This window comes from Theropithecus gelada, chromosome 15 (genome assembly GCF_003255815.1).
Source record: "Theropithecus gelada isolate Dixy chromosome 15, Tgel_1.0, whole genome shotgun sequence".
Taxonomy (NCBI): Eukaryota; Metazoa; Chordata; class Mammalia; order Primates; family Cercopithecidae; genus Theropithecus; species Theropithecus gelada.
Window position 1 is genome coordinate 77,954,568 of NC_037683.1, and position 14,918 is coordinate 77,969,485.

General features: G+C 40.5%; 1 protein-coding gene and 1 long non-coding RNA gene across 3 annotated transcripts in view; one reads left to right on the top strand and one right to left on the bottom strand.

Annotated features, from left to right (window-relative positions):
* Positions 1-14,918, top strand: part of GLIS3 (GLIS family zinc finger 3) — a 488,814-nt gene that overhangs the window by 405,234 nt on the left and 68,662 nt on the right. For both annotated transcript variants that reach the window (XM_025360354.1, XM_025360355.1), the window contains one exon: positions 9,097-9,241. In XM_025360354.1, coding sequence (XP_025216139.1) covers positions 9,097-9,241 — 145 coding nt within the window. The remainder of the gene's footprint in view (positions 1-9,096; positions 9,242-14,918) is intronic.
* Positions 6,671-9,286, bottom strand: LOC112608445. Its single transcript, XR_003115995.1, has 2 exons — positions 8,973-9,286; positions 6,671-7,084 (listed from the first exon to the last, which is right to left on the bottom strand). It is a non-coding gene; the product is annotated as an uncharacterized LOC112608445 (long non-coding RNA).

The window sequence follows — 14,918 nt, forward strand, 5'->3', positions numbered from 1 at the left end:
AAAGCAGGTACAGAAGAGAAATGAATGAATGTGATGAGAGCATCCTTTTAAGTGCTACTGATTGCTTCTCAACATTCTTGAACCAAATCAAAGTGAGTTTAGAATGTTTGCCAAGTTGGCTGCCCCACAAGCCCACTGTGAGCCCAGGATTCAGGGGCATGTGATTTATGAAGCAAGCACTTGCAAGAGAACTCAGGAGAGGATGGGGAAAGAGGAAAAAGCAAGGCACGGGTGCCAATTCAGGTGGTCTTAGCCTAGCCCAATCCCACAAGGAGCTGTGGAACATAACATCTCAGCATTTGTCTCACTTTGAGGCAAAGGAGCACTGTTTAGTAATTGGGGTGTGTGTGTGTGTGTGTGTGTGTGTGTTTTGGGGGTGGGGGATGCTAGCCATTGACTCTGAAGTACACAGAATATGGGGCATGGACACACCAAAGCTGAGGCGTGGCAGCACATTGCCAGTCGAAGGGATCAGAGGGGTGCTGGGCAGGGCATCAGTAATTTCTGCCACATCTATATCACCTGTAATCTTTGAAAATTCTCTATTAGGAAGGTAAATTACGAAAGGACCATGTTGTCTATTTTAGACATATTCACTCACCAAGAGATTGTAGCTTCCTTTCCATAAAGAACTGTGACTCCTTCTTACAAATCCAATTGGCAGTTAGTGATTAAATGATTTACCATGATGCTGGTCCCATACCGCTGGCTGCTGTGGAGTTTTAAAAGCTTAAGAGGCAGTCAGCCTGGTCCTTGTGGACTGACCAACATAGTTGTACAGATTAAATTTATAACAAGAAACAAAGTCCCAGTGCATGTGTCCAATCACAGGAGTGTTGAAAGTGGATTCTGCAGTTCTTCCTGTACCCTGAGAGGCCCAGCGTGGACGGGTTTGGTCAGGGGAGGCTTCACTCAGGAGGTGAGTCATAAACAGGATCTTGGAGGAGTTACATTAGGAGGAGGGAGTCCGTTCCGGGCAGGACGAATGAGCAGCATACTACGTGGGATGTTTGCAGACAGTAAGGATAGGCTCTTCTCAGGACCCGGGGAAATTCGTGGGACATGGTGCGGTCACAGTATGGAGGTGCTTAATGTCTTAGCCTTTTGAGACTTGTGTGCTAAGCAATACATGAGGATATTTGTACCTTGGGTATAGCATGATAAACTTAATTTTAGGAGAGTCCATTTGATATCACAGGATGAACTGGTGAGAGAAGAGCCTGAGGCAGAAATGCAGCAAGGAGTTGGTATTCGTGGTCCGGCCCCATCGTGCTCTGTGAACCCACCCTCTGTGTGCAGGTGCCTGCAGGTTTTCTCCACCTGGAAGTCTAGGAGTCATCTCAGTGTTAACACATTCAAAACCAAATTGCTGATTTACCTCCAACCTGCTCCTTTTCTGTTCTCCTTTGCTGTTCCTTGGGCCAAAACTTAAGGCCATGTTTGGCTCCTGTGTTTCTCTCATATTACACAGTGAATTCAGCTTGACCTTCAAAAGAGAAACTGACCACATCTCACCCCCTCTGTTTCCCCTAAGCCGTTGGCATCTCTCATCCAGATTGTTGTAATAGCCCCTAACCAGACACATCTGTCCTCCTCCTGTTTTCTGCACAGTAATCAGAGTGAATCTTTTATAAGATAAACCACTTGCTTTCCTGCTCACACACTTCCAGTGGTTCACCATTGCGAGGAAAGCAAATCCGGAATCTTCATGTGCTTGAAGGCCTCACACGGCCTGACCTCTGGCAGTTTCTCCAGCCCCACATCCCGTACCCTTCCTCTTGCTCCCTTGCTTACTCCTCTCCAATGACTATTTTCAGAACCCATCAGTTTGTTTCCTTGGTAGATTTCATGTCTTTCTGCATATCTTGCTCCATCACTTCATTCAGGTTTCAGCCCAGAATGTCCAGTCTACAGAGGCCTTCCCTGACCTCCACATCTAAAATAGCATGTGGGGAGCATGTAGATAGAGGTGTGCATCATTCCTACAGAGTCTGACTGAACTCTCTGGAAAGAGTGAGGACCGAAAAAATGACAGTGGAAGAATGGGAAGAGGAAGAGAAACCAGGGAAGGAAGTCAGAATCAGGAGAAAGAGCAAAGGGAGGTATCCTCTCTTAGCAAGGGATACTGAGTTCAGGGACTCCCTGGGTCAAGATCATCTCATTCAGGATCAGAAAGTTACCATGACAGTGCCCCCATTCTGAGAACCAGTGGTGATCATCAAGGGAATGGTGACAGGGCCCTGGGACCACTGTGTGTGTGCTTAGGATGCAGATGGTGAAGAATGATGAGCACCATGCTTTATTTTTGTCAACTGCAGACATTCATGTTACTAGGCCAGGATGGAACCAGGTGACAAACCTGCAGGGGAGGGGACAGTGAAAACCAAACAGAAGTGGTCCATTCCGTTTTATTGCTTCAATCTCTACTCCAACAAAGACCACTTTCCCTAAAGGGCGTGGTGTCAGAATATACACAGTGGTGACAAGGTATGCTAGAGACTTTTCCAGAGAACTTGGCTACCCAGGTTCTTTCCCTCCTAGAACAAGCTCTGAATGACAGGCTTCGGGCTAGAATATAAAAGAGTCAGGCCAGGCACGGTGGCTCACGTCTGTAATCCCAGCACTTTGGGAGGCCAAGGCGGGTGGATCATGAGGTCAGGAGATCGAGACTGTCCTAGCTAACACGGTGAAACCCTGTCTCTACTAAAAGTACAAAAAAAAAAAAAAAAAAAAAAAAATTAGGCGGGTGTGGTGGTGGGCGTCTGTAGTCCCAGCTACTCAGGAGGCTGAGGCAGGAGAATGGCGTGAACCCAGGAGGTGGCGCTTGCAGTGAGCCAAGATCGCGTCACTGCACTCTAGCCTGGGAGACAGAGCAAGACTCCATCTCAAAAAAAAAAGAAAAGTCATAAGACGGAGAGAAGTGTGTTAGCCTGTGCAGTGTAGTGTGGTGTGGACACAAGGAAAAAGTTGAGGATGGGCTATTTTATGAGCCAGTGTAATGTAATGTCTGAGAGCATGATTTGGGATTCTAACACACCGAAATCCAAGCCTGACATTTAGTAGCTGTGTAATTTATTTTAGATTTCTCATCTCTACAATGGAAGTCACAATAGTATGTACCCTACAGAGTTGTGAGGTACACAGTATCCAACACACTGTAGAGATTGGTGTATATTTATTTAATTGAAATGCAGTCTTTAAAAGTGTTTCCTGTTGACTGTGCACATCCAGCCCTTTTCTGTGGGATTCAGCCGCACGATGCTCTCTCCTTCCTGACCTGAAACAAACCATCATATGGTAGTGGTTTTAAAGTGCATTGTAATAGTATCTGTATCAGTCGGGGTTCTCTAGAAAAAGAGACTCACCAAGATAAATATCTATATATTATGTGTGTGGGAGTGGGGAGAGAATAATTTCAAGAAATTGGCTTCTGAGATTATGGGGGCTGACAAGTCAGAAATTTGTAGGGCAGGCCAAAAACTCTTGGGCAGGAACTGATGCTGCATTCCAGAGGCAGAATTTATTCTTTTTTTAAGTGAAACTTTAGTTTCTTTTGCTCTTCAGGCCTTTCACTGATTGGATGAAGCCTGCCCAGATTGTAGGGGATAATCTTCTGTTTTTAAAGTCAACTGACTGTAGATGTTAAGCCCATCAACAGAATTCCTTCACAGTACAGCAGTCACACACCTAGATGAGTGATTGAATAACTGGATACTAAAGTCTAGCACGTTCACACCTAAAACCAACCATCACAGTAGTCACACCTCACAGCTCATATGGGCTCTCAAAGAAGGGGAGACGAAGTGCCTATGAGACTGTGGGCATTTATGGTGGAGCCCCTGTAAGAGTTTCCTATTGCACCAAGACCAAGAGCCTTACTGGGGGCTGCAGGGTGACCTCAGACCTCATTTCTTACTTCTGTCTCAGTGTTATACCCCACCCGGCCATGCTGACCTCCTTGAAATTCCCTCCTTCTGGAACTCTCTTCCTCTTCATCCTTAGCTAATTTCTCCAACTCCTCAAGTCTTTCCTCAAATATCTCTTCACAAAAAGGTCAAAATTCTCCCCATCACTCCCAATCTCATCTACCTTTATCTTCTTTTTGTTTTTTCCATAGCACTTGCCACCTTCTCTACAATTTACTTAATTTACCGCTTATTATCTGACTTCTCTAGAATGTAAACGTCTCTGAATGAGTCTTTGTTTTGATTGCTGTTGTATTTCCGGCTCCTAGAACAGTGCCTGGCATATGGTTGAGGCCCAAGAAATATTTGTTCGACAAATGAATGAGAAGGATAAATCAGGGCAGAGCTGCTTTGGAACCAATGGAGTGTGGTTAGGGCAGCTGAGCTGAATGATTTCAGGAACGCCGTTCACATAGATTACGATGTGAACAAAGGTCCTTGGTGTCATGCAACACAGCAGTCCTTTGAAATAGGTGAATTGACAATCAGTGGTTTCAAATTCCATTTTTTTCTCCAAAGAGCAGTCAAGACTTTGTAAAGGGCAAGTCCTCTGCTCTCTGCTAAGAGCAGGTAATAAACTAGATTGCAATTTTTTAACCTTTTTTATCCCTGTGAAAGAAAATACAATCCAAGTTGTTAAGAAATGAGCCTCATTTAACCATTTTTTATTATGAAGTCTGAAGAAAGTCAGATGTGTTATATAGGAAATTTAATAGTTTTTTTTGTGTGTGTATGGCCCTAGGCTTAATGGTTACTTCTCACAGGAGATAACACTAAACTTTTAAGGTCCAAATGTCCCAAGGAGGCATCTTAGAAAATTGCCAAGATATTTTATGATGATAACAAGCTACAAAACATGACACATTCATCCATGCATAAGTTGGAACGTAACCTTCCCAGTATCTCCAAGTCCAATGACTTGCAGACATTCCTAGGATTTGTAGGTATCCTCTCCTCCCGTGACTTTTCCTAGTATCTGCTAACTATAGAGGCCCAAAGTCACTACTTCAGAAAGATCTTTATTAGTCACAGCTAATCAAGGAAGATGAGATAACAAGGTTTCTGTTCGTACATTAAAAAATGCTAGGTTTTTATAATTCGCTGTTTCCACAGTTCATTTCCTCTTTCCATAACCAGAAAAATCTTACTCTCTCCTCATAAAATTTCTTAGAGACTAGTGGCTCCAAAATTGTAATTCCCAGACCAATAGAAGCATCATCACCTGGGAACTTAGAACTGCATCGCAGACCTACTGAATCAGCAGCTCTGGGTTGGGACACTGCAGGTGATTCTGATACATCCCCAAGATTGGGAACCACAGGTGAAGACCCTCCCTCCTGTCCTTGAAAAATTTCCCTCTATCTTCTTTATTCCTAACAGCTAAGAAGATGTTGGTGGCAACAGAGCAAGACTCTGTCTCAAAAAAAAAAAAAAAAAAAAGATGTTGGTAAAATATACATTATGCAATTTTTTTTTAAATAAATAGTTGGGCTTCTTATTCCAAATATAAAACTATGTTACATTGAAAGACACCCCTCCCAAGAGATTCTGCTGTGTGCCTCCTGCCTCACCCTTTAGATCATTCCTGTACTAGAGAATGCTTAAAAACCTTAAGGGATCTGAAAGCCCCTTTCCTGGTCTGAAGATCTGGGAGGGATACTACACTTCCATATCATGACTGCATTTCTTTGCATATGGCTCTCCTTTGGAAATTTAACTTAAGGTTCCTAAGCTTGTTCAATTTGAGAAGCACTTTCTAGAACCATGCCTAATCCCAGAGAAAACCAAATTAACTCTCACCACAAAGTTGTATGGACTCACACTGTTGGAAAACATGAATATTTAGTGAAGCTAAGAAAGAATTGCCTGCCTTTGATGCCAGGAGTAACCCTAGCCGTGAAATTCCTTGCAAAGACCTCATTGGTACTGATAACTGTAAAACCCTAGAGTAGTTGGTAATAGAAAGCAGAGAAGCATCCATGTCTGCCCTTAGTAAAACATATGGACCCCAGATCATATTTTAATGATGGAAGATAAATTAAAAGTGATCACCAGAACTCATTCCAAACCTTGAAATTTTTTTTCCAGTTTTTCTTACATGCCATGTGTTAGGTTAGTACCAAAATAACAAACATACCTTCCAAAGGTCCTGAAAGAGTTAGGCACTAATACAGACAGTCCTGGTCAGAGATTGCAATGTGCCACAGCTGAGGAAGTTACAACAAAGTTATGTCTCAGTCACTACCTGTGTTAAATGTCCCTTCCTTACGTTTAGGGTCACTGTGCCACTTTCATATTCTTGGGCTAAGATCTGGGCATGTGTTTGTCTCTTTATGAAGCTTTCTGAGACCCAGGAAATACTTCTTTCTAAATAGTAACTTACTGGTGTATGTGTGTGTTTGTCTTTCTTTCTGATCAGAATTTGGTCATTGTCATTGCCAGCGGTGTGCTGGTAATGTTTAGCAACCAGCTCTTTAGATGAAAAAGCCTATTTGTAGAATTACCAATTTCCATGGTATAAATACTTTCACTATGACTGATTTCAAGCTGTCAGTCTGTCATCATTGCATGGAAGGTTTGGAAAAGATGCACAAAATTAACACCTCAGATTGGTGCAAGCCAGCTTTGGTACATCATTGGAATATAGAAAATTTGGAAAGTGTTATGCGCGTGCCTAATTGAAGAGACTACCCAATCAGGCTAAGTGTGAGCAGTAAGGCTGTTTCTTCACTCGGGTGCGAGCGAGCTGTCTGTAAAGGGAGTCAGCGAGGGGTAGTGGGAGTGGAACTGGTTTTATAGGTTTGGGATAGGTAGTGGAAAGTTACAGTTAGGGGCAGTTTTTTCAGGCAGGGGAAGAATGTCACAAGGTGCATAGTCACGAGGTGGAGGGAGGTCGCAAGGCCTAGTATCAAAGGTCGATTGATTCTTTAGGGTAGGGCGGGAACATATCTGAATGGTGGAATGTTGCAGGGTCTGTTAATCAGTGAAGGCAGGAACTAGCTGTTTCTTCTTCTTTAGTGGTTCTCCTGTTGCTCCAGCCTTTGTGACTCCAGGAGGCCTGTACATGTGGGTCACAGGGGTCACAATGGCTCCACCATGGTGTAGCCCATTCAGAGGACCTTACAGAAAGCAGAAGAAAGGATTTTAAAAAAGGGAAGGAAATAAGTTTGTAATAGTGCTACTGAAAGCAAAACTCAGTTTTAATGTTCAATTACATTACTTTCTGATATTTTATCTACATATTTTTATGTAATTATCATTTTGTGTATATATATATAAAACTTTGAGTTTTGCTTTTATGTTCATAAATATCATTTTAACGGTTACATAATATTCCATCAAATTGAGGTAAAATAATTGATTAGCCCTACTTGTAGACATTTAAGACATTTTAAGTTACATTTTCTGATTAGGTATTGCTATATATAATGCTATTTATTATTATATATATGTGTGTATTTTGGGGGGGGTAAAAATCTTCTTTAAAATTTCTGGCTATTTCCTTAAGACAAGTTCTAGAATCAAATTATTTCAATTCTGGACCTTGAAAAACATATTTCCACATACCATCTAGACTGTAGCAATATTCACTCCTATGAACAGTGTGAACAATGCCTCTCTCACTGTACCTTCACTACTACTGTTTTTTTTTTTTATGTTTTTGATAATTCAGCAAGTAAAAAGACATTTTAACATTTCACTTCTTTGCAAGTGTGCCAAACATTTTTCACATTTATTGTCATTTCTGTTTCTCCTTTTTTTCTTTTTTAACCGTTTCTGTTCATGTCAAAGCTTTATCCAACGTCTCCTTCCCATTTCCACCTCCCCACCTTTCATCCCTGGTTTCATCTATTTCTCTTCCCCAGGCCCCAGGCCCCACGCTCACCCTACTTGACTCTTACTTCTCCGCACAACATCCAGGCACACCGCAGGGTAGGCAGGGTCTTCCCCCATAGGTCTGCACAGCTTATCCTCACTTCTTTCAAAGCTTTTTATGAATGCCATCTCCAAGAGGCTTTCCTATATCCCCTATCTAAAGTCACCATCCCTTACTCCTACTCACTGTCTCACTTCTCTGCATCACTTTTCTCCATAGCATTTATCACCATATGAGGTTGTATATATTTTATTTGTTCATCATCTGCTTCCCCATCTAGAGTCTAACTTTGACAAAAGCAGTCAGCATTCCTAGGGTCTAGAGAAGTATGTAGCAAACACTCAATAAATGTTTGTTGACTGCATAAGCATACTCTAGCTCTATATCTAAAGGTTTAGTCTTTTTATAAAATCAATTTATACACGCACTCTTTAAATACCAAAGATGATTACCATTTGCAATATTTGTAACAAATATATTTCTAGATTGCTTTTAAGGTATTATGTTTTTGTACAAGCAGGACGTTAATATTTTTATGTCACTAAATCTTACATTGTGTTTTTTTCCATTTCAATTACACTTAAAAAATTCTTATTCATTAAAAGATCAGACAACTTTTCACCTACAGTTTATTTTAGCATTTTTTATTGTTTGACTTTTTTTACATGTAACTCTTTAATATCTAAGACTTAAATTGTTCTGTTTTTATGTAACTTACTGTTGGAGTTTTGTTGCTGTTAATCACACTGTTTTATCTTTGAATCATGTTCCATAATATTTTAAAATTTAACCCGAGTATTTTCCCTTCATGGAAAATCTATAGGAGTTAAATCTCGATGGGCATTTCTTAATCATCTCCGGGATGTTTTCATGACAGTGTTTCTATTTTAAAAGCACTTTCCAAGATGAATTAAGTCTACTTGAGTTTGTTGTTGTTATCGCTACAAGTTCTGATAAGATATAGAACAAATAAAAGGAAGTATAATAGGAAGTTGAGTTCCCGTAAGTGGAAATATCAAGGACTGAAGTCAAATCCGCCTCTAGCCACATTTTTCCAGAAGCTCTTGCCAGGTGTTAGGATTGGAGAACTGACCCTTTTATTGACACTCTGTTAAGACTCTGTGCCTTACCCGTAGTTGCTACTTGATAAATTTTTGTGGGTTGAGTTCCACTGATAGAGCATGATGCCTTCCCAGGAAAATATTCCAAGGACTAGCTTTCCTTATCAATGTCTCTTCCGTTTTCTCCTCTTAGTTGCGGTCCAGCACAGAGCTCCATCCAGACCTGCTCACGGATTGCCTCAGCGTGCAGCCCCTGCAGCCGGCCACTTCCCCTAGAGATGCTGCTGCTGAAGGGACCGTGGGACGCTCCCCAGGACCTGGGCCTGACCTCTATTCAGGTAAAGACAGCAAAGGCAGAGCCAACCACAGCTACCCTTCTTTAGGCCTTTTATTCTGGTTGAAAGGAATGCTCCCGTGAGAAAAAATTTTCCTAAGATCATCTGTGTTGTTCTTTATCAATGGGCTGCAAATTGCTCTCCACCCCTTCTGATTCCTGAGCTAGGTGTGGCAGCAGATTGTTTTTTCTCATGAAGAAATAAAATAAAATAATGCATTACCTCTTTTAGTTGTGGACTTCTGCCAGAAATTCAGTGCACCCAACCCTCACAGGTATGTTAAATTTACTCACTTGATTTAGAGTCGAAGGAAATGTTTCCTCCTTAAGCAGGTAGCAGGCTGCATGTGGATTTCTTAATGAAACAGTTGTCATTTTATATTTTAAAAGGAAGCCCCAGGTCTCTAAGGAAATTTTCATAACAGCAGACCAACTTGTAAGAATGTTCATTTATGTTTGCCAACCGTTGTGGGAAAGGAGATGGGATGACACTCCCAGACCAGCTTCCATCTGCCTAGGTTTCAATAATAGGTGACTATATTTGGAAAATTACATGTATGTAGTAAAAAAAAAAAAAAAAGAAGAAGAGATTAATATGCCATAAGGAAGTTATTTTTCTTTTAGTCAGCCTGGATTTTTATGCATTTTCTACTCTCTGTAATGGTGATATACTTATGCAAACATAATTAGTGATTGTCCTTACATATGGAACGCTCTTACAGTCATGCTATGAAGACGAAAAACAAGATTTACCAGCTTCACATTCCAGACAATGAGAATTTTCTATTTTCTGTGGGTTGCAGATACCACCCCCACCCCCATCTGATTCCAGAGCCAGGTTTGGCAGCAGACTGTTTTTTTCTTTTGAAAAGTATGAATAAGCCATTATAATTTAAAATTTACAGATGCATTGCAGTGGAATGGGAGAAAGACATCCTTGTATAATGTTTTACACTTGACAGTTCCCAGTTCATTCAGATGCAAGGAGAAAAGGCAGTAAGCAAATATTTCGAGAGCATCAGTCATCAAAACTGGGCCTTAATAATGGCCCATTGGACCTTTATCAGTTGCTTTAAGCACTTACTGTTAGGGACAACATAGCCTCTGCTTTTTGAGACACAGGGAGATGAGATTAAGAAGCGTTGACCAGTCTTACAGAGGTTTCAGGTACGGGTGCATATACACACATCAAATATATCAATGTGCAGTGTTACCAACACATACATAAATATTTTGTATTAGATATATATGTATATGAAAAAGCATGACTAGCTTTTGTTTTTGTATGTCTGATTTGTTCAATATTTGATATATAAACATTTATTTCAGCACATTAAATTAACAAACAATTTTAAGCAGCCTGTAAAGCATTCCCCTACTACTTTAGTTCATAAATCTATGATCTTACTAAGACCTGGAACCCAGTAGTCAACAGTCAACGCTAACCAGAAATGACTGAAAAATGGTCTAACATCCAATATAAACGGTTTCTAGTGATGGGCTGGTCTGGCTATATTGAAACCTCTCGGCAATGGGTTTGGGAAGCAATGCTATCCATATCTATGGAAAACATTAGCACCTTTGTTGTATGTAGCATACAGCATATGGCTCATTTTCCAAACCGTCACATTTGTCTTGGTGTCTGTTTTTATATGTCTGGTAGTGTTTTTAAAGTTTTAGAGTTTTAAATATTTTAAGGTTCAGCTTGAAATGTTTTTGTCATTCCAAGCAAATGTCCACTTTTTGTCCATGACTCTTTTCTATATTTGGTCCTCAAAAAGATGGTCCTCTGGAATTTGAGCCTCCGGCTGTGGTACGTTTGCCTCCTAAGGGGCAAGGATACCTAAGTTGCTCCAGCCATCAGTGGAGCGTCTTCAGGTTGACCCACATTTTCTGTAACTCTGCGAGCACTTGAAACACTCAGATGACCATCTTGCTCAACTTTGTTCCCAGAATTTTACTTCTCCAGGTAGCTTATCACTGTGAAAGTTTACCCCTCTCTACTTCTTTCCTTTTTTTTTTAAATTGAGATGGAGTCTCACTCTGTCAACCAGGCTGGAGTGCAGTGGCATGATCTCAGCTCACTGCAACCTCTACCTCCCAGGTTCAAGCAATTCTCCTGCCTCAGCCTGCCTAGTAGCTGGGATTACAGATGTGCAACCACCACACCTGGGTAATTTTTTGTATTTTTTCAGTAGACACTTGGTTTCACCGTGTTGGCCAGGCTGGTCTCGAACTCCTGACCTCAGGTGATCCACCCACCTCGGCCTCCCAAAGTGCTAGGATTACAGGCATGAGCCACCGCGCCCGAGCCCTACTTCTTTCCCTATTCCTCCTTCGCTCAGGTATGATTTTGCTTTCTCACTTTCTTCCTTTTAAAAAAATGAATTATGCCTTTTGTTTTGGAGAGCAGTCAACAAACCAAGAGGCAGAACCAGGCAGGGGAAAATATTACAAAACAAAATTTGTAAGCCTTTCTTTTAAAGTTCTAGAAATGTGCTTGTCGGGAGTACATATTAACATCCGCTGCAAATCTTTGCCCTAGATCTATGGAAAGAAGCCAAACCATGAAAATGCCAAAGGTGCAAAAGGAAATTTCATCAGTTAGTTAAATGTAAAGTCTGAAGTGTTAAGACAATTTGATGAAGATTAAGACTTGGCTAAATAGCAAAAGTACTTGGAGTTATTCCCTTTTATGTTCTATTATACAAAATCAAGAAAACATTTGTTTAATGATTGTCAGTCACTTCTACCTTTAAGTGCTAGTAAATTAATTTATCACAAAAATATTTTGATGGAAACCCATTGAGTATGTATGGGCATAGAATAGGAGGCAGTAAAATTTGCCTTTGAACACCATAATCTTTCAGAAGCCACACTGATTGAGGACTTGTGATGTGAAGAAGTCATGGTTTTGCAATGGAAATTCTTGTCAAGTATATGATGCTTGATAACATTCTAAGAGAAGGAGAGTTTGCATAGCATGAAGATGAACAGGGAAGATAGCAGTTCTGGAACATACCAGTCTTGCACATCTCCTGAAGTGTTGCCTTCCCTCATTGAAACAAATTTGTCAGGTTGAAAATACAGAGCTTGATTGGAAAGGATTGCCTGAAAATACTTTTATTTCTGTGAAAGATAATAGTGTCCCAGGTTAAAGTAGCCAAATATCACTTGAGGCCATGCTGAGGATGACTTTAATAAAATTAAAGTGTTTACTTGTCTACTATTCTGAAAATCCCAGGGCTCTCCACGCCTGCTGCTGAGCTAACCTGAGAGCAATGTTGTAACCTAACAGGAAGGCCAAGGCAGCAACGAGCAGGCCTCAAGGATGGCTCATTTATATTTCTTTGCCCTTTCGTTCAAAGGTTCTGTGTTCCATATAATAATGCCCCAGGCCAGGCCTGTAAATTTAGGTGATTTATCTGATAATCTAAGAGGGACTATTTCATAGCCTGTAGATCGAAGTGTGAATGCCACTTTCAAGGCTTAGTACTTGTATAGATCTTCTTGTGAACACCTGTGATGAACTAATGGTATCTAGAAGCCCACACTTGGTGAGTCTGAGATATCATGGACAGTGTGGACCAGTGCCTGGTCTTGGCAGGGAGTCCATTTATTAACAGTGAATGCTGTATGGAAGATCATCTGTCCCATGAGTGATCACAAAAATTATGGCTCCTTTCAAACAGAAGCTGTACTACAGATTCAGTAAAACATGACCTTAGCAGATGACCTAAGCCATGAAGACATCATAGAGGCCAGTGTGGTTGAGATGTTTGAGTCCCACAGAAACTACTCATCAAGGATGAGCTAACACAGCTGGAACAAGAGAAATCTACAAGAAGAAGGGAATTTTATTAATTCCAATTGTATTGGGTTATAAAACAATTGTTATGTTTAGAGCTTACAAGTCCTGTTGAATTATCCAAATTTTGAATGTAACCTTAGATTTTTCCGGAAAAAAAAATAGGTGTTTTTTTTCAGATAATATAGGGAAATGTAGAAGGAAAAAGACTTTTTTGGGAGGAGGATTATTTGAAGTCACGTGTTGTTCTCTTCCCTCTACCCTCCTGACTGGGAGGTCATGGCTTCTCTCTTACAATATTATTACTTTTTATAATAAATAGCACCATATAAAAATCTATACAGGATTTAACATAAATTTGTGAAATAGTTAATATTTCATTTTAATGTAATTTTATGGTATATGTTTTAGTACGTTTTCTACATTCTTAAATTGGGTATATTTGCTGTCATGGGACGGCTTGCAGAGTTGTGTTAGAAATAATTTTCTGTAAAAGTGCCTCATATAGTCTGTTCTCAAAAAATGGTTATTAAGTTAGAGATTTATTAGAGGGTTCTAAACTACCACACACATTTCCCAGTAGGTTAAACTTTATAGGAGAGTTGTGAAGATTAAACAACATAACTATGTAAAAGTCTTTAAAAAGACATAGAGCATTATAAAAATGCATAGTTATTACTTGCATGAACTTCAAAAGCACTGCTTTGCTTGGAATTTACAAAGGTGAAAAAGCAGCAGAACAGTTTTGGAATTGGTCAGAAGGAGGTGGAAACTTGGGGCACAAAAGGGATTTAAAGGTAAACATTTGGCAAAGTCTGTGTGAAGCATTCCTTTGAACTGCTATCAAAACCTTGCAGTTTTTGTAACCTCTCTTGCATCTGTGGATGGTCCACTGAGCAAGATTGGAGAATGCTGAGGTCAGGAGCAAGCCTCATACTTCTCTGTTGTAGGCACTGGTTGTTTTAACCTGTTAATTGTGCCCCCCCTAGTCCTGAGCCAGTCCTTCAGTATGCATCAAATCGCCTGGAAATCTTGTGAAAATACAGTTTGCTGGGCCCCACCCCCAGCGTTTCTGATTCAGAAGGTCTGAGTGAGTCCCAAGAATCTGAATTTCTGCCAGACATTTCTAACAAGTTCCCAGGTGACACCACCAGGTGCTGCTGGTCCAGGTGCTGCTGCTGGTCAAATGTTTTTCACCCTTTGAAAGCCATTGCTCTGGATCATAAAATGTAGGCATATGACTTCTGGGAAAACATGACCTGAATCTTGACTGGGAGGAGTTAGAATTAGAATTGCACTGTAGTGTCTATTTCTGTTTCTCACTACATAAAACCTATAGGTGGATATTTTGCTTGTCACCCCACAGCAGCGTTATAATGGCACTGCTCATATTTTGATTAAGAATGAGATCTCATAACCACTCAGCTGAAGAAAATGAAGATTCTGATTCCCAGCCAGCACAGGGCACATTTGCATGTATGCAGCTAATGTTAATGCCTTTATATGTTTGCAGGCTGCTTAATTTGGTGCTTCAATTTTTCATATCCACTTATTCCCTTGTATTCATGTTAGTTTTTCATGCAAGATTAAGCTGAATTACCCAGTTTTACAATATGTGCAAGTTTTGCTGTAAAAATATTTTTGTGGGTGAGCAAAAACAATTCCATACCTCACTGAGGAGGAGAGGCAAGTAGTGAGGCTGGGCAATTGTAGCTTTATCCTTATTGGGAAAAGTATTGATTATTTTTATATTATTATTTCTATCGGAAGGTGGAGGGTGAGAGGAGGGAGAGGATCAGGAAAAACAACTAGACTTAATACCTGGGCAATGAAATAATCTGTACAGCAAACCCCCATGACACAAACTTATCTA